At 42.1% G+C, this 18726-nt stretch overlaps 1 protein-coding gene across 3 annotated transcripts in view; it reads left to right on the top strand.

Annotated features, from left to right (window-relative positions):
• The first annotated feature begins 506 nt into the window (after positions 1-506).
• DCBLD1 (discoidin, CUB and LCCL domain containing 1) overlaps positions 507-18726 on the top strand; it is a 75824-nt gene continuing 57604 nt past the window's right edge. For 2 of the 3 annotated variants that reach the window (XM_002690094.7, XM_059890143.1), the window contains exon 1: positions 1547-1766. In XM_002690094.7, coding sequence (XP_002690140.3) covers positions 1655-1766 — 112 coding nt within the window. In that variant the 5' untranslated portion in view covers positions 1547-1654. Of the gene's footprint in view, positions 814-1546; positions 1767-18726 lie in introns of those variants that run through there. The other variant, XM_005210754.5, reaches the window with a different exon arrangement.

Here is an 18726-nt window from a genome sequence, read left to right as displayed (position 1 = left end):
ACCACCAGGGAAGTATGCTAGAACTTCTTATACATATTTTATCTAGTCTTTGTGACAACCAGGAAAGTTAGGTATTATACTCCCCAGTGAAGAGAAGCCCAGAGAGAATCAGTCCCAGTCAATGGCTGATCCGAGATCCAGACTTGAATCAACCTCATTTCTAAGCCTGAATTCTTTCCTCTAAGTTCTGCTGCCTTCCAGAAAGCAAAGCCCCAAAGATAATCTCATTGGAAGTTTCGACTAACTTTAGTCAGTCAAAAAATAGAGGAAAAAAGGAATGCATGTGTGCACAGACTGTATCGGGGGTATCCAAAAAGCGCGTGATGGACCGAACTGGACCTTAGAGAGGCTACTGGTACTCCCCACCCCCGCCCCAGTACTTCCGCCTCTCTGCTTCCGCAGGTGTTACCCAGGAAAACCGCAGCGCGCGGAGCGGTAGCGAGAAGGTTACGGTAGAGAGCTGAGGTCTAGCGATCTGGAGACGTCAGTCTTTAAAATGTGTATTCAATCTGTCCTCGTTCACTTTCACTACCTCTTTCTCACCCAGCTATTCGCTAATAGCCTTGTAATCCTCCCCTCTTCCAAACTGTCCTCCCCCAAACCCTCCTTCACCCGCCAGATCATGTCGTTCCTCCCGTCTGAACCCTCCGTGGCTGCTCTTTGCGCCGGGGATGAAGTTTAAACACCCTTCCAGGCCCTCCGCGTTCGGCCCCTGCTCAGTACTCTGGCTTCCCACTCCCGGCCATGAACTCACCTGTTCGCCTCGCTCCCCCCACGCAGGCCCTTTCCTCCCTCAGCTCTTCTGCGCAGCAGGTAAGTTCTCTTGCCCCCGCCTTCAGTTTTCCCGAGTCCCATTCACTCTCCGAGCCTCAGCTCAGATGCCACTTTTTAAGTGAAGCCTTTCGTGTCTAATTCCTACCTGCAGTCTCGACTCCTGCCATCTAATTAGACCTTCCTGGGTGTACTCCACTGGCACTCTTCGTCTACGACTGCAATTTGCTTTGCATACTTGCCTGATTATTTTTAATGTCTGCCAAGTGTCACAAGGTTTTAGAGCCGTGCCTGGAAGGCACCCTTCTGAAACCTAGTAACTTTTCAATGAATGAATGAATGAATGAGGGAACTTGAACTGGATGTTGTCACCACCATCATCCTACCGTGACAATATTTCGAGTCCCTCCATTGCTACTGTCAATGGCATGCTCAGCCCCGTGGGCTTAGCAGAGAGTAGGCGGCGCGCCCACCCCTGGCTCCGGCACTCTGGGGACTCCCCGGGCACACTGCTGCTCGGGGCAGGTCTCACCGACAGGAGTCCTCCGGGCTCCCAGGTTCACGTGCACTGGAGAGGAGGGGCGGAGGAAAACGAGAGCGTATGCTCTCGGAGGAAAACGGAGCTCCCGGTGCGCCTCCACTCCGGCGGCCCGCCGCCACCCGGGAGCCACTTCCTCCTTGGGGGCCGGCGTGCGGGGCGGGGCAGGAGACGCCCCCGCCGGGCTGGGCCCCGGGCCGCCCCAATGAGATTCGGTGCCCGGCCGCGGCTGCGCCCAGTCCAGGCGCTGCGCTCGGCCGCGAAGGAGGCGGCCGGCCGGGGCGGCGGCGGCGCTGCGCGCGCCAAGGGGAAGCTGAGCCTGCCAAGCTGGCGCCCGGCGGGGCCATGGTGGCCGGCGCCCGCGGCGGCTGCGCGCAGGCGGGGGCTGTCCGGCGCGGCCTCCTGGCCCTGCTGCTCGCGGTCTTCGCGCCGCTCTGGCTGCAGGCGGAGGAGCTGGGTGAGTGGAGCGCGTCCGGTGGGCGGCGGGCTGGGCCTGGAGGGACAGCGCGCGGGGGAAAGTCGGAGTCGCAGCCTGCGCCTGGAGTCCCGCTCTCTCCAGCCGATGGCGGCTCGGGTCAAAAATAAGTTACTGCATTCCAGTCGCTCCCCACCAAACTCCTTCCTTTGCCCGCAGACACTTCGCGCCTCCCTACTTTCTCTCTCCCCCTCAGTTGGTTTCCAGACTTCCTGACTCCGCGGGCCCCGTGAGAAGTGACATGGCCCGGGGTTCGCGAGCTGAAGACCCCAGCCTTACCGGGAGGGTGTGAGCGGGGGAGGCGCCTCTCAAACCTTTTGACAGAGCTGCCCACAGTCGGCCGCCTCTCGTCCCTGCGCGGCGTGTGAGCTTCTGGCTGGCACGGATGGTTGGGAAACGATTTCCCGAGGTCCGCCCTGGGAAGCCGGCAGCCCCAAACAGGACGCCCCTCTAGAGTGTGCTGCTGCGCCCCGACTTGGAACCGTGTGGTTCGGCTCCTTCTTGGGTGTCTAAGCGAGTCTCCCGACCTGGCTGATCGTTCTCTGGACCTGGTCCTTGCCTTCAAGTTGGACCTAATTAGCCCACCGGCGAGTTTACTGCTGCTTATCCAGCAGCTGAAAGCAGTAAGCCGTTTTACCAGCTGTAGGCAAATCCTTGAAATTTAGTTCTTTATTGATCGCGAGGGACAGCTTTCTGCGGAGTTTTCCAGTGGTTTCCCTCCTAGCTTACTTTTGCCCCTCATCAACTCAGATGATTTAATGGCAGTGCATCTATCCAGAATATTTTGACGGCTCCCCACCCCGTGTTTTCTAATGGGACAAGAATCAAAGCTAAACCAAAGGCAGGCGTTTTGGTCACTGAACCCTCTATTCTCAGTCTGAAACTTTGATACTCAAGATGTTGATTTTGGTTCCTAAATTAGCTTACATAGCTATTTGTTAGGAAAGAAAGAAAAAAATAAACCCCTAAAATAGCAGAATGCTAGGAATGTTGTAAAATATTGATAAATGTGTGTGCTTTTATTAAATATGTAGGATTTTGATCGTGGGTGTCTTAAGCCCTTAGAAAATGTTTCTCAGGTCATTGTTTGAAGATGCACCTTCAGTACTGTACATCTATGAATAGATCCAGCGATGTGTTCCTATACTAGTCTGGCCACAGCTGTCACCATCTTTCCAAATGCAGTTTTTTTAGATGTTATATGGCATCCAGACTGTTAACTGGGTGCTTTATAGAGCAGTCTCTGGGAAGTAGTGTGATTGCTTAGATTCCTAGAGCTTCACATTTGATATTTATTGCACAAAATTGTTGGAAGAAGATGTCGTGTTTCCATGAAGAATCCTGTATATTTAGGATGTTAAAAGAACCAATAAAGGCATAGGTATTCAAACACAAAAGAAGTAAAACTTAGATTTGGCACATTTACTGAAAAAAAATCTAGGAACTTGAGTTCTGATATCTCTTGAGTGAAGAGGCAAAATCAATGATTTTTGAATATCTCTCACATCTGTGGTATTTCAGATTAGCCCTTGATCACCTGTTTTTCAAGTTTTCGTAAATTTAAGTATGCAAACCCGTTTTAGGTTTTGAAATATGCTACTGGGTATATAGTTGTATGGTGATCTTCAGTGATATTAGTACTCTTAATGTTTAAAAAGTAAGACTCGTGCCTTAGCATGAATCTGGTTTTGTTGAGAAGACTCTATTTATTGCATTTTACCATCATTGTTTTTGAAGGTAGCTTAGTCTGGTGCTTCTTGGCTCCCCCACCTGCCTGATCACCCCTGTCTCCAGAAGCTTTGTAAAGCCCCAAACCCATACTGTGAATCAGAACATCCAATGGGTGGGGCCTGGGAAGATGCGATTCTAAAAAGTTCCCACAGGTAATTCTGATTCAAATCAGCTTTGAGATGCTGGAAACATCTGATATTGTACAATGTTAATTATATATATCGTATATTATTATAACATATATCATATAATACTGTGTGATGATAATATGATAAAGTGCTACTACCATCTGTGTCACAGACCATTTAATATTAGACTTCTATTCATTGTGTTGTTTCAGGAAATAAATGTGATAATCTGAATATTTATAAGCCTAGTCAATGAATTTATTCATTTTTTTTAAAAAGTCAGAGTCTGGTGACCCCTGAAGCTATACTGGTTCCTTGTAAGACTGCTGCTTGCCTATGTGCTGTTTTTGCTATATATTTTTTTTTCTTTTTTTTTTTTAAAGTCCATTCTTCTATATTCACTGCCAGGCAGGCCCCAGGCATTAGGGCTTGATAAGCAGAATATGGGCTGATTTTTGCTCCTTCTTATGCCCTGTTCCTCTGGACCCACTTAACTAATGTTAAGTATTTCCACAGATTGTTTCACATGATTTTGACTTTACATAATATCACATTTGGGGCTTCGCAGGTGGCTTAGCGGTAAAGAATCTCGGTGCAGTGCAGGAGATGTGGGTTCCATCCCTGGGTTGGGAAGATCCCATGAAGAAGGAAATGACAACCCACTCCAGTATTCTTGCCTGGGAAATCCCAAAGACAGAGGAGCCTGGCAAAAGAATTGGACATGACTTAGTGACTAAAACGACGACAGTAATATCACATGTATGTTGATCATTAGCATTGTTTCAGTTTGTATAAATCCATAGGCTTGGGCTTAGGTCTTATTACCTTGATTATCAGTTTTGTGAAATAAAATACCTTTTATTCATGTGAGGAATTGGTGCTAACTAAAAATCTCTGATTCTTTCTTCACTAAAATATTTGGAAATGGATATTAAAGATTTCCTTCTTGTGATTTAAGTATTAGAAGAATAAAAATAAGCAGTTAATATCTGTGGAAACTTGTAAGCATACAATTAGATACAGAAAATTTGATTATAAGATTCTGCCCAACTCTAACTTTTTACTTTCAGAAGTTCTGCTTTTAAGCCATCTGTCCTTTACATTTGGTTCAACAGGGGACAGGTGATGTCTGATGCTTTGGGTGACTGGCTTTTTAAAAAGTAGTCCCCACTTTCTTCTGGCACCTTCTGCATCAGTGCGTGCAGTTATCCCAGATTTTCCTTCATCTTGAAGGTCTGCCATTTGGTCAACGTGATAAACTCTAAGTTCTGGAGGGCAGTGACTGGGACTGTCCTTATCTTCATAGCACCTGACCAATAAATGTTTCTCGAGTTGAACTGAACAGTGTCTTTTTATTTAGGAGATATTTTCAAATTGTCCTCCTTAGAGGAAACTAGGTAATAAAGGGTTTAATCAAAGTTCTTATGAAGGCACATCTGATGCTTCCACTAATTAGCTCTGTTTCGCAAGCCCAGCTCTCTTGGCGTGCTTATTTCTATACGTCAGGATGCCTTTAAATGCAAGTGCAGCAGAAGGAAGGGAGGGTGGCCACCAGAACAATATGTCTTTTGGCACTAGTTTGTGCAATCTGTAACTGGCACCCTGAAACATGAAGTTATACCATATATTTCAGGGGAGAAAAAGTTGTGCTGAAGGATTAATTAAACACATCAAAGGATGTAATTAAAACAGGATTTGAACTCTGAAGTGTCTCAAACTGTACTTACACACTTTTCATAAGTTGAACCCTTTTACCTTAGGGTACTGCAACAGACTAGAAAATCATATTAAAGATCACAACTTGGAAATAAGCAAGACATTTGACATTTATAAGAAACTAGATTTTTATTTTTCAGGTGCAAGGGGAAATTAACTGCAGCATGTAGCAAAGATTTTAGTCATGTTAAGGCAGTGGGGTACGGGACAGGGAAGAGGGACAAGGGAGATATTTCCTAGAGAGTTTTGGACTTACTGCTATGATAGTCCTGAATTATGAAGTCAAATCTCTGCATATTAGAGCAACCGGTTGTTTTAAAATTTTAAGGAGATAATGTCCTGTGCTTAGTCATGTCCAACTCTTTGCAACCCCATGGACTGTAGCCCTCCAGGCTCCTCTGTCCGTGGGATTTTCCAGGCAAGAATACTGGAGTGGGTTGCCATGCCCTCCTCCAGGTAAGGAGATAATACACAATACCTATTTGGACTTGCTCTTAGCACAGAGAACTCAATAAATGGCAGCTACCTTATTAATTATTACTGTTTATTACTATTGACACATACAGGGACCCTTTGTTCTGCCTCCCCCACTGCCTCCTGGATCTCATTCTCTACCACACTCCATGTTCCCAGCCATACTGATTTTCTCACTATTTCTTGGTGGTATCAGGCTCCCTGCTAGCTCAGAGCCTTTGCATGTGCTACTCCCTCTGCCTGGAACAGGCTTGTCCCCAAATGTCCACACAACTTCCTTCCCCGTTAGTCTTTCTTGGGATCTTGCCCAAGAAAGGGCTGGAAGGAGACCAGCCCTAACCACCTGGAGCCCTCTTGTCTTCCCCAAAACTCCACATGCTCTGCTCCTTGCTTGCAGTTTTCTCCAGAGCACTTCATATCTTCTAACAGAGTGATCTATAGCTTTCTTTCTTGTCTATCTCCCTGCCATGAGAATGCAAGGTCCATGAGAAGCCTGGTGCTGTGACTAGTGCTTGCTGGGTGCTTGGTAGGAGATGGGTGCTCAGTGAGAATAGGGTGAGAAGGCAGTGAGGAACCAGTTCCTGCCCTGCGGTTGAAGACTCCGAGCTGACCCTAGCTGAGAATCAACCTGAACAAGACAAAGTACTGAACTTGTATGTCTAGTCCAACTGCTATTTGTAAACAGAAAGTCTGAAAATATGGGTTTAAAATAGAGGAACTCACACAGAAGCAGAAGATGTTAAGAAGAGGTGGCAAGAATACACAGAAGAACTGTACAAAAAAGATCTTCATGACCCAGATAACCACGGCAGTATGATAACTCACCTAGAGCCAGACATCCTGGAATGTGAAGTCAAGTGGGCCTTAGGAAGCATCACTACGAACAAAGCTAGTGGAGGTGATGGAATTCCAGTGGAGCTATTTCAAATCCTAAAAGATGATGCTGTGAAAGAGCTGCACTCAATATGCCAGCAAGTTTGGAAAACTCAGCAGTGGCCACAGGACTGGAAAAGGTCAGTTTTCATTCCAATCCCAAAGAAAGGCAATGCCAAAGAATGCTCAAACTACCGCACAATTGCACTCATCTCACATGCTAGTAAAGTAATGCTCAATATTCTCCAAGCCCGGCTTCAACAGTACGTGAACCATGAACTGCCAGATGTTCAAGCTGGATTAGGCAGAGGAACCAGAGATCAAATTGCCAATATCCGTTGGATCATCGAAAAAGCTAGAGTGTTCCAGAAAAACATCTACTTCTGCTTTATTGACTACGCCAAAGCCTTTGACTATGTGGATAACAACAAACTATGAAAATTTTTCAAGAAATGGGAATGCCAGACCACCTGACCTGCCTCCTGAGAAATCTGTAAGCAGGCCAAGAAGGAACAGTTAGAATTAGACATGGAACAACAGACTGTTCCAAATTGGGAAAGGAGTATGTCAAGGCTGTCTATTGTTACCCTGCTTATTTAACCTATATGCAGAGTATATCATGCGAAATGCCAGGCTGGATGAAGCACAAACTGGAATCAAGATTGCTGGGAGAAATATCAACAACTTCAGATATGCAGATGACACCACCCTTATGGCAGAAAGGGAAGAAGAACTGAAGAGCCTCTTGATGATGAAAGAGGAGAGTGAAAAAGTTGGCTTAAAACTCAACATTCAGAAAACAAAGATCATGGCATCCGGTGCCATCACTTCATGGCAAATAGATGGGGAAACAATGGACTTTATAATAAAGTGACAGACTTTATTTTTTGGGGCTCCAAAATCAATGCAGATGGTGACTGCAGCCTTGAAATTAAAAGACACTTGCTCCTTGGAAGAAAAGCTATGACCAACCTAGACAGGATATTAAAAAGCAGAGACATTACTTTGCTAGCAAAGGTCCATCTAGTCAAAGCTATGCTTTTTCCAGTAGTCATGTATAGATGTGAGAGTTGGAGTATAAAGAAAGCTGAATGCCGAAAAAAGAGATGCTTTTGAACTGTGGTGTTGGAGAAGACTCTTGAGAGTCCCTTGGACTGCAAGGAGATCCAACCAATCCATCCTAAAGGAAATCAGTCCTGATTATTTATTGGAAGGACTGATGCTGAGGCTGAAACTCCAATACTTTGGCCACCCAATGAGAAGAACTGATTCATTGGAAAAGATCCTGATCCTGGGAAAGATTGAAGGCAGGAGGAGAAGGGGACGGCAGAGGAGGAGATGGCATCATTGACTCAATGGACATGAGTTTGAGTAAGCTGCGGGAGTTGGTGATGGACAGGGAAGCCTGTGTGCTGCAGTCCATCGGGTTGCAAAGAGTTGGACACGACTCAGTGACTGGACTGAACTGAACTTCTGGTATATTCCAAAGCATTGAAGATGAAACGAAAACTATTGCCAGACTTTCAGGTCTGGAGTAAGAAAGACTAAGGAGTAATTTTGCCTTTTTGCAGCACTGATATCATCTTCCAGATGTAATCACATTGATATCATCTTCCAGATGTTAATTCTCTGCTTTGTATATAAAATTAAAAAAAAAAAGTTTTTCACCTTAGGGGGTTCAGGAATGGAAGAGACTTAATTGATGAGGGGGAAAAAAACCACATGGTGATTTTTAACCCACTGTGGAAATAAATTCAAACTGAGTTCTAATCTTGGGATGGGGGTGGGGATGGGAGAAAAAGAGGAGGAAAGTCTGAGATTCATGAAAGCAGGAATGAAACAGAGCCTTTTTATTCAGCACCAGCACCAAGTACAGTGCCTGGCTGATAACTATTTCCAGATAACTGTTTCCTGAGTCAGTGCATGCACACTGTGGCTGAAGTCTGAGAGAATGAGGTGAAGGGTAATAGTCACTTAAGTGTTTTTAGAGGATATTGCACACATGACTGTTGTGATGTCTTTAGAGATACCTTACATGTGTTCAAGAAAATAACTGAATTCAACCCTGAAAAGGGCTGGGAATCTGAGACCCCTTTCCAAACAACACTGGGAAAGCTGCCAGGTTAGGTGCTGGCAATCTTGAGAGCAGGGGAGCGGGTGGTATACCGGTTTGGGCGAGGTGAGTCAGTGGTCCCCTGAGATCTGCAGGTGCTTATACCTTGAGGACAGCAGGGCCCTGCTTTACCTTGAAGATCATTTGGGGACAGTTTAGGTATTTGTGACATTGGCACTGTGTCAAGCTATAGAGTCCTATATGCCTTGACTATTCAATGCCACTTCTGTTTAATCTACTTATCTAGTTTTCATGATCTCCAGGGAAGACGTAATTCCCCATATTTGCAGAAATGTCTTTGTCTTATATACACTTGTATATGGTCGTTTTAATTTTATATGGCTCCATTTCATAACTGAGAGTGTTTCATGAATATACCTAGAGGTTGTGTGTAAATGATTTTTATGGAGCACTCTATTCTTGAAAAAAGGAAAAAACAACACTTTTATTTCTGATGAACATCAAGACCAGTGAATGTTAAAGGTTATGAGTTATGAAGTCCAGTTCAGTTTCGAGTGCCAGTATATAAAATTTCCTACAGGGAAAACATTAAACATTTCTGTGGGTCTCACTTAAATTCTAAGTGGCTGAGTAGGTTAATGCAGCTTTCTTATTGCTTTTCACGAAAGCAGGTTCACTTCAGATTGAAGTGTGGTTGATTTCAGTCCCAAGGAGGAAACTGTTGAGACATAATAGCTCATGGGCCCACTGGAACGTGAGATCTGTTTATTAGATTGCTCCTGCTCTGAGTTTAGAATGGAGGCTGCTCACTGTGAGAATCACATGGACCACGATTTGCCTTTTCTTCCACTTGCCCCTAGAAAGCCACTGCTTTGCCAAGAGTCTAGAATAGAAGGTAACTCAACTCAACAAAGAAATGGCCCTGTACCTGCTGTCAGTGCTAGCTCAGAAGGGTCGAAAAATCTTTGAGACCCTCTTGCCTTTTGGGTAAGAAATTCCTTTTTCTTCCCCCCAACCCGTCTTTCTTCTTTTCCTTTTTCATCCTCTTTGCTATAGTTACTGTGCTATATTATTAAGATCTTAACAAACACACTGCTTTTCCCCTGAGGTATTCAAGTATATTAAAGACTTCAAGGCATTTCTCCCCTAAAGATTTAATTCACATCTATTAACATTTTCTTACATGGCCACAATGGCTTGAGCACACCTAAAAATACTAATGGTAATATCTTAATATCATCTAATACTCAAGTCATATTTCCCCTGTTGACCTAAACATGTCTTTGGGCTATTGGTTTGTTCAAACAAGGATCTAAACAAGGTTCACACTTTGCCGTTAGTTACTACATCTGTTAAGTCACTTTTAGTCTATGGCTGATCCCCAGCCGCATACATTTTATTTTCCTGAAAGGAAGTCAGATTCAGTCATCTGGTGACATGGCTCACATTTTAAGTTGACTTACTGCTTCTGAGTGGTGTGTCTGTTACTTGCACCAGCGCCTAAAGTATAAAGCTGAATTAGACCTACAACTGTGATTAGACTCAGGCTAAATGTTTTGATAAAGGTACCTCAGAGTGCCATGTACTACTAATTGTATCACAACAAGATGCATTTATTACTACTGTTATTTTATTGCCCCGTGTTTGAATGATGCCAAGAATGATCAGTGACTTCCAGAAATTACAGCTTGATCCCTCCGTTATAAAGTTGCCTTTTCCCATATGACCTGGAAGTAGTCTGCAGGATAGTAATTTCTTGCTCACTCACAGGACTCATCCCCATCAATATTTCAGTTAGTGGTTTAAGTGTCTGTTGATGATTGTTACCCAATCAGATTTTTTTGATGTAAACAACATTTTAAAACCTTACCTTTGTATTTTTTTTAGTCAATTTTTTTTTTTGCCTCTAACTTAATTTAGTCCTGACAAGTCTGAGAGCTGTTGAAAGAACTGAGATTCAGAGAGACTGGATCATTTACCCCAGACACATTCACTTTCTGTGCCTAAAGTGGACTCGGGGAGCAAGTCCTACAGTTTTAAGTGCCTTAGGATGGTCTCCTGACTCTCATCTTCTTGAGATGTTCTTCCAGATGAGATCAAGTTCAAGAAAGGAAGCCTTGGAAGAATGCAGTTTCAGGGGGTTTTTATGCAATAAAGTTTTAAATTAGTAGCCTTTGGCTTTCTCTTAGAGGTGATTATATTTGCCACAGAAATATTAAGACCTTTAAGTGGAAAGTGTCAGTCACTCTGTTGTGTTCAACTCTTTGCAACCCCATGAACTGTAGCCCCGCCAGGCTCCTCTGTCCGTGGAATTTTCCAGGCAAGAATACTGGAGTGAGTTGCCATTCCCTTCTCCGGAGGATCTTCCCCACCCAGGGATCAAAGCCAGGTCTCCTGCATTGCAGGCAGATTCTTTGCCATCTGAACCACCAAAAACTTCCAGTTAGTAGCTAACCATGGATCTTATCCACTGTGATACATTCAGCAGTGCAGAATACAGAATGTGCAATGGCTGTACAATTTTTACAACCATGCAATATGACATGAATTTTATAAGGTTTACTTTTTTTCTCACAAGTCTTACGTTTCATACCTCATTAGATGTATGATAAAATGCCATCTCTTTCCCAATGGAGATTTGCTGTTCTTTGGTGGGTACACATTGATTGCTTTTTCCTTGTATGTGGTGCATACATGTGTGTTCCCACAAACCTTCTCATCCTATTTCTTTGTATATTTTCCATTGTATGTTCAAATAATTTCTAAATTGATGCTCTTGTCCATGTGTCAGAAATATCACTCTGGCTTAAATATAGATCCTGAAATTTATTATTTTCTGTCCTAGGTGTATAAGTGAAATCTAGAGTAAATCTATGTCAGAAATAGATGTGTTCCAATTTTAGAAATAGACACTAAAGTAAAACCATACAAAGCTTACATGTTAAGGATTTTTCATTTTTAAAAAAATTCACGGCAAGATCCCTGTTAATAATGAAGGCTGTTTAAGTCTCTTAGGCTTCCCTCATGGCTCAGATGGTAAAGAATCTGCCGGCAATTCAGGAGACCCAGGTTCAATCCCTGGGTCAGGAAGACCCACTGGAGAAGGGAATGGGAACCCACTCCAGTATTCTTACCTGGAGAATTCCATAGACAGAGGAACCTGGTGTTCATGGGGTTGCAAAGAGTCAGACATGCCTGAGCAACTAACACTTCACTTCCTTCCCAAGTCTCTTGCTACTCAGAGTACATCTTAAAAGGACCAGCAGAATAGTCATTATCAAGAGATTTTTGGACATGCAGAAATTTCAGGCCCTGTGTATTAGTAAGATTTCCAGGTGGTTGCTGTGCCCACTGAAGTTTGAGAAGCAGCACTTTAATCTACTGAAACCTTCATTTACAGAGCAGCTTTTGGAAGCTACACTGATGCAATCAAGTAGAACAACCTCTGCTGAAAGTGAAATAGTCGCCTCTCAGACTATTCCTTTAATAGTCTAGTAAAAAGCACTTACTTAAATAATTTAAAAGAGAGAGTGGTGGAATTTGTCGTAAGTTTTATGAGAAACCCTGACTTAAATATGGCTCTCTTCCTCATGTTAATTTTGAGACCAAAAGAGAAGGACTATAAATAAATAATTGTAATGTGGGTTTTAATGCCAGTTGTGCTGCTTAGCAGTAGTAGTGTGATCCTGGGCATGTCTTAAATCTCTGTTTCCTCACTCCCAAAATGTGCAGCTTTAGCAATTGCAGCCTAAATGCTTGAGTTTCATGGTCTCTAGAGTCAGACAGGTGAGGTTCACACGCCAGCTCCTCCATGGGGCTGACAACTCAGCTTCTCAGAGCCTCCACTTCTTCACACATATAACAGGGATAATAGGAAGGACATGTGATGAAGAAAGGATGCTGTGTGCTTTCTTGGGTTGTGCTGGAATTGCCCTGTCTCAAAAGATATGGGGTATGTACTTGGATGTTTGAGATTTTACTATTTATACATAGCTATTTATATGTATGCCTATGTGTATGAAATGTTTTATAATTTTTAAAATGGGAATTAATAATATATTAACCAAATATGATGATCCTAAAGATTAAATAAAATTAATATAAAGGCCCTTAGAACACTCAGTATGTCACTTTTTACAATAGATGGTTGATAAATGCTACCTATTAGTAAGAGCCTTTCACAATTAATTTTATGTTTCTTTTTTCCTGTTCTAGTAACTTTTTGGTTCTTAATAATTAAAAAAAAAATCTGTCAAAGTGAAAATACCTGTGTGTATGAGGGAGCAAGAGAGAAACATTTACCATTTTATATTTTAAAAAAATTTATTGATGTACAGATGATTTATAATGTTGTGTTAATTTCTGCTGTACAGCAAACTGACTCAGTTTTATATATATGTGTGTGTGTATATATACACATTCTTTTTCATTTTCTTTTCCATTATGGTTTATCACAGGTTATTAAATATAGTTCCCTGTGCTATACAGTAGGACCTTGTTTATCCACAGTTTTAACTTCTAAAACCCAGGTGAACTTTGTACTTAGTAATATTGGAATTTTTGGACATGGAGAGAAAAGTCAGTGTCTGGTTACAATTTATGTGAATATCAGTAGTATGCATATTTAACATGGAACCAAATTCGGAAAACATAGCACATTGAGATGGAAAGGATTGCTCTTATTTATCCTCAGCTTGAGCAACTGCAGCGTGGCCATGACATCAACATCCTGACATTATTAGTAAAGGTCAGCAGCCATTTTTCTCTGACTTCCTTATCCTGAGCATCTATTCAACAGGGATAAAGCAGTCATCTTAGGTTTATTTTGCTTTACAAACAAGGGTTTTGTTTTATTTTTATATTTGCATCTGTGAAACGGAGACACTTTTCTCATACAATGTGTCCAATTTGTTACCAATTTCTCTTGTAAGTTAAGCACTTGTAACTTAATAACAACTTTGGGAAGTCTGACTTTAGAATATCAGTCAGATATTACAATTTCAGCCTCTGGTTGTAGACCTCTAAAGTCTCAGGTCCATCTCTCCACAACTGATCTTTGATCCCAGAAGCACTGTTTTGGGGTCTCTGTGTGCCTAGGAGTTGGCCCATATGTCCCACAGAACACCACTCCCAGGAGATATCCAATGAGCAAGGAGTTCCTTGGGAGTATTACAGCCTGCGTCCTCTGTTAGAGCAGGGGCTTTGAGATTGTCCTGAGGTAAAGAAAAGGATTCTGGGAGCTTATTTGCCTTGTAACTCTTTTTTGGTGACATGGGCTTGCTCTCTGTAAACCTTCTAGGGCCAGGGGATCCACAGTGCCTACTCGGACAGATGCTGAGCTGCCAGTTAGTAGCCCTACGTACATCTTGAGGAATGCATTCCAGTTAGACTTTCCAGTAATTTCAAACACTTAACACACACAGCCTTATTCATCTTTACCATGCCCAGTTTTGGTTGGTCATTTTGAAGGAAGATTGATACAAACTTCTTAGAATCATAGAGCCAATGAGTGTTACAATTTGGAAGAAGCCATCTAATTCAAAACAATATTCTTGATACTTTGTGTATAGTATTTTAAGAGAAAAATATAGTAATTATAACACTGAATTCTCGCTATATGCTCGCCTCTCTGCCCAGTGCTTTACTAGCATTGTATCATCTGATCCTCATGATGACCCTAGTTGGGCACTGTCATTGTCTCTGTGTTGCAGATGGTGAATTGACTCCTGGAGAGGCAAAGGGACTCACTCAAGGCCACACAGCTTCCAAGGACAGAGGAACCTAGTGCATTGCCACTTCCCAAGTATATGGAAATAGTTTATGAAATTAGAAAAACAATATGTGTCTTCCCCTCACATCCTCAGCCCTTACAGTGATCTTTTTTCCTTTTCGTAGGAGTCACAAGACTGGAGGGTGACCAAAGAACTATGGAATTGTCACTGATTTTATTTATACCCCATTAAAGAATAGCATAGCATTCGGAGAAGGCGATGGCACCCCACTCCAGTACTCTTGCCTGGAAAATCCCATGGACGGAGGAGCCTGGTGGGCTGCAGTCCATGGGGTCGCTAAGAGTCGGACATGACTGAGCGACTTCACTTTCACTTTTCACTTTCATGCATTGGAGAAGGAAATGGCAACCCACTCCAGTGTTCTTGCCTGGAGAATCCCAGGGACAGGGGAGCCTGGTGGGCTGCCATCTCTGGGTTCGTACAGAGTCGGACACGACTGAAGCGACTTAGCAGCAGGAGCAAAGAATAGCATTAAACTAGGTTTTGAGATTTTTATTTCCATTGGGCACAAATGATGCTTTTTAATATGTTAATATTAAAATTATTGATGTCTTTGCACACTGATGAAAACATCTCCCATTATGTAGGGACTGTTGGATAGGACCTCTTGAAATGATTTAATTTTCATGCATATTATTGATTTAAGTGATTTTTTTCTTTAGCTGATAGGAAGCATTGTGTTGAGAGTTCACATAGAGAGACTTGACAAGTCCCTTCTGTTCCTCCCCCTTTTTTTTACTTTCATATGCCTTTCATCTGCTGAGACAAAAGTGTCATCTTCATTACATTAATAGTTATACCTTTAGCACCTATTTTATACATAGTAAGAATAAAGTTTAAGGAGATTCTTAAAGTTTAAGTTTGCAGAATTGTTTTGCAGAGTCAGTCATGTGTCTATGGCTACACCTATCATCCATTATTTTTTCAGGAAAACTAAAGATTTAGAATAATTGAAGTTTTACCATTGTAACTTCTGTTTATTTATTCTCACAAAGAATAAAAAGACTCAAAAAAAAGAATAAAAAGACTCTTCTCCGCTTGCTTTTCTATTCTTTTCCAGGCAACACATAAGTAAAAAAGTTAAGCACAATTGGAGGGTAACAAAGTTTACAAGAGAGGATGGCTGACAGTGAAATTAGTAATAGCTTGGGAAAGCTGTTCGCTTTACCATCAGACAAAGAGCTCTGTAATAATTGCAAACTCCCTTTTGTGGTTGAAAAGATTGTAGTCATCAAGAGTTCACTTGATCTCAGACATAGGAAGAAATTTTCTCACACCCACACAGGGGTGATGGTATATGCATTGAGACCTGTTGTAACTTGAATATTACAAAGAGCAAAGATACAACTGTAATGAAATCATGTTTCTAGAAATGGTTTCACTTGTGATATTTTAGAGCATTCTTTCCCAAATTGCAACTTGGGACCCATCTGTAGGTGGTACATTTAGTTCACTTGGCACAACCAGTATGCTTTTAATTTTAAAAAAGAAAGAAATGGAATAGAGTAGGAAATATCATAGTTCATTACATATAATAAAAAGTACTATAATATTCAGTTCAGTTCAGTTCAGTCACTCAGTCGTGTCCAACTCTTTGCGACCCCATGAACTGCAGCACGCCAGGCCTCCCTGTCCATCACCAACTCCCGGAGTTCACTCAGACTCACGTCCATCGAGTCGGTGATGCCATCCAGCCATCTCATCCTCTGTCGTCCCCTTCTCCTCCTGCCCCCAATCCCTCCCAGCATCAGAGTCTTTGCCAATGAGTCAACTCTTCGCATGAGGTGGCCAAAGTACTGGAGTTTCAGCTTTAGCATCATTCCTTCCAAAGAAATCCCAGGGCTGATCTCCTTCAGAATGGACTGGTTGGATCTCCTTGCAGTCCAAGGGACTATAACATTAGGCTCTTGTTATTTATGCAGGTGTATGGATGTGCGCTTGCTTAGGTTGTGACGAAAAAAAATCTTGATTCTAACTATGGGTCATAATAAAACAAGTGTGAAGACTGCTGTCTTGTTCTGTGGTTGAGTTAGTAATTAATCTTAAAGGTATTTTTGTACTAGTTGTTTAACTTCATCCAGATAATTTTCCAACAAGTGCAATTCAGTTTAAAAAAATGTTTTTAAAGCCTGAATCATTCTTTGTAGTATTGCAGAACTTAGTCCATATCAGATATGTCTTAATTTCACTTTGCTGTTAGTGGAACGTGACTTCTTATCAAAGGGAAATAGTCTTTTAAGGAAGTTATTGTTTTCCTTTCTTAGTGGCTGGAATTACAGTAGACTAAATAAATGGTGGATTCGTGTAGACAAGCATCTGGGATTTGTCTTAAGCTTATTTAGAGAATAGCTTGTATAGCCGTACTTCCTAAGTAGCTGATGTTAAAGTCTGAAAGAGGCATATCCGTTCATTTCAGGTATTTGGAGAGCAGATATTGGGTCCATTGGATCTGTCACTTGACTCTCAGGAATTATTGTTAACTCACCTCTCTCCCCCTCTGACTGTGAGCTCCTTCAAGTGAGAACCACATTATATTAAGTTCTGAGCTGTTTGTTGAGTAAGTTTTTAATGCCAGTTTAGGTATGTTGGTTTACAGAAACTTAAGACTAATGCTGAACACAGCCTTTAATGTTTCAAAGAACATTAGGTGGATTTGGTAGTTTTAATTATGTTATTTTTCTGGTTTATATATAATGTACTCATAGTTTAGAAGATAATGGAAATCAATTCTAATCCCACACCATAAAAATAAACACTTTAAACCTTTTTTTTTTCCCTTCATACTTATGTATGTGGTCAATATTGTTTTAAAATTAGTTTTCTAAAACATGGTCTTAACTTTTCCTTAATATCAATTTGCTTGAAGACATCATAGTTTGACTCTTCTTATTTAGACTGTTTCCAAATGCTTAGAGTTAAAATGTTTAGCGTTGGGGTCGAGATTGCTTGGGGATTTATAAAGCATTGGTGAGTACTTGCAGCTTTCTCCAAAATCGAAGCTTCAGACATCCAATTTTATTTCTGTAAGTTGTCTTGAGGAGGTAGAGGGTTGGTGGCTCCAGGCAAACCCCAGGATTTAGGTCCCTCATGAACCCTTCACATGTTCTTCAGAAGGGAGAAGTTTTCAGCCGAAAGAGAGGAGGAAATGATGCAAAGTTTAGTCATCATGTGCTTTGGCAATTAAATTACAGTTCAAAAGAAGAAGAAAAGCCCTGTGTGGTAGAACTTCGAAAAGTAGACAAACTTCCTGTGGCCAAACTTCCTCCTTACCCCCTTCTTGCCCTGTTCTCCCCTTGATGGTGGGTAGGTGGTAGGTCAGTGTCCCTGTCCCCTGCCACCAATGCATCACTGCGGCTCACTCTCCCGGAGTCCTCCCAACACCATGTGTAGCTTCATCCTAAACCTGATTGTATTTTTTTTCCCTTCAAGATTGACCTTTATTTTTCTTCATTTTAATTAAAAAAAAAAAAAAAGACCAAAACACCTATGAATACCTCATCACCCAGCTATAGTAACCATCAACATTTCCCCCATCTTTTTCATTTATTTTTCTCTCCTCCCTCCCTTTTTTTGCTGAAGTGCTGTATGGCAAATCCCATACTTCATGTCATCATGTCATTTCAGCCTTACATATGTCGGTAGGCATCCCTAAAAAGAAAGGCATTTTCTCACGTAACTTCAATACCATTTTCACACCCAAAACAGTGAATAGTACTCCCCTGATAGTATTTAATATCCCAATGTCTTTTTTAAAATTAGCATCAGTATTAAGAAGGATGAGATGGTTGGATGCCATCATTGACTCAGTGGACAGGAGTTTGAGCAAACTCTGGGAGATGCTGAAGCACAGGAAAGCCTGGAGTGCTGCAATCCATGGGGTCACAAAGAGTTGGACACACTTGAGCAATTGAACAACAGCAACATTTATTAATGGGCTTCCCCTGTGAGTCAGCAGTGAAGAATCCGCCTGCAATGTAGGAGATTCGGGTTCAATCCCTGGGAGGATCCCCTGGAGGAGGGCATGGCAGCCCACTCCATTATTCTTGCCTGGAGAATCCCATGAATAGAGGAGCCTGTTGGGGTACAGTCCATAGAGTCGCAAAGAATTGAACACAACTGAGGTGATGACTGAGCACGAAAGCACGCATTTATTA

Source organism: Bos taurus, chromosome 9, assembly GCF_002263795.3.
Source record: "Bos taurus isolate L1 Dominette 01449 registration number 42190680 breed Hereford chromosome 9, ARS-UCD2.0, whole genome shotgun sequence".
Classification (NCBI taxonomy): Eukaryota; Metazoa; Chordata; class Mammalia; order Artiodactyla; family Bovidae; genus Bos; species Bos taurus.
This window is presented reverse-complemented; position numbering and strand designations above follow the sequence as displayed.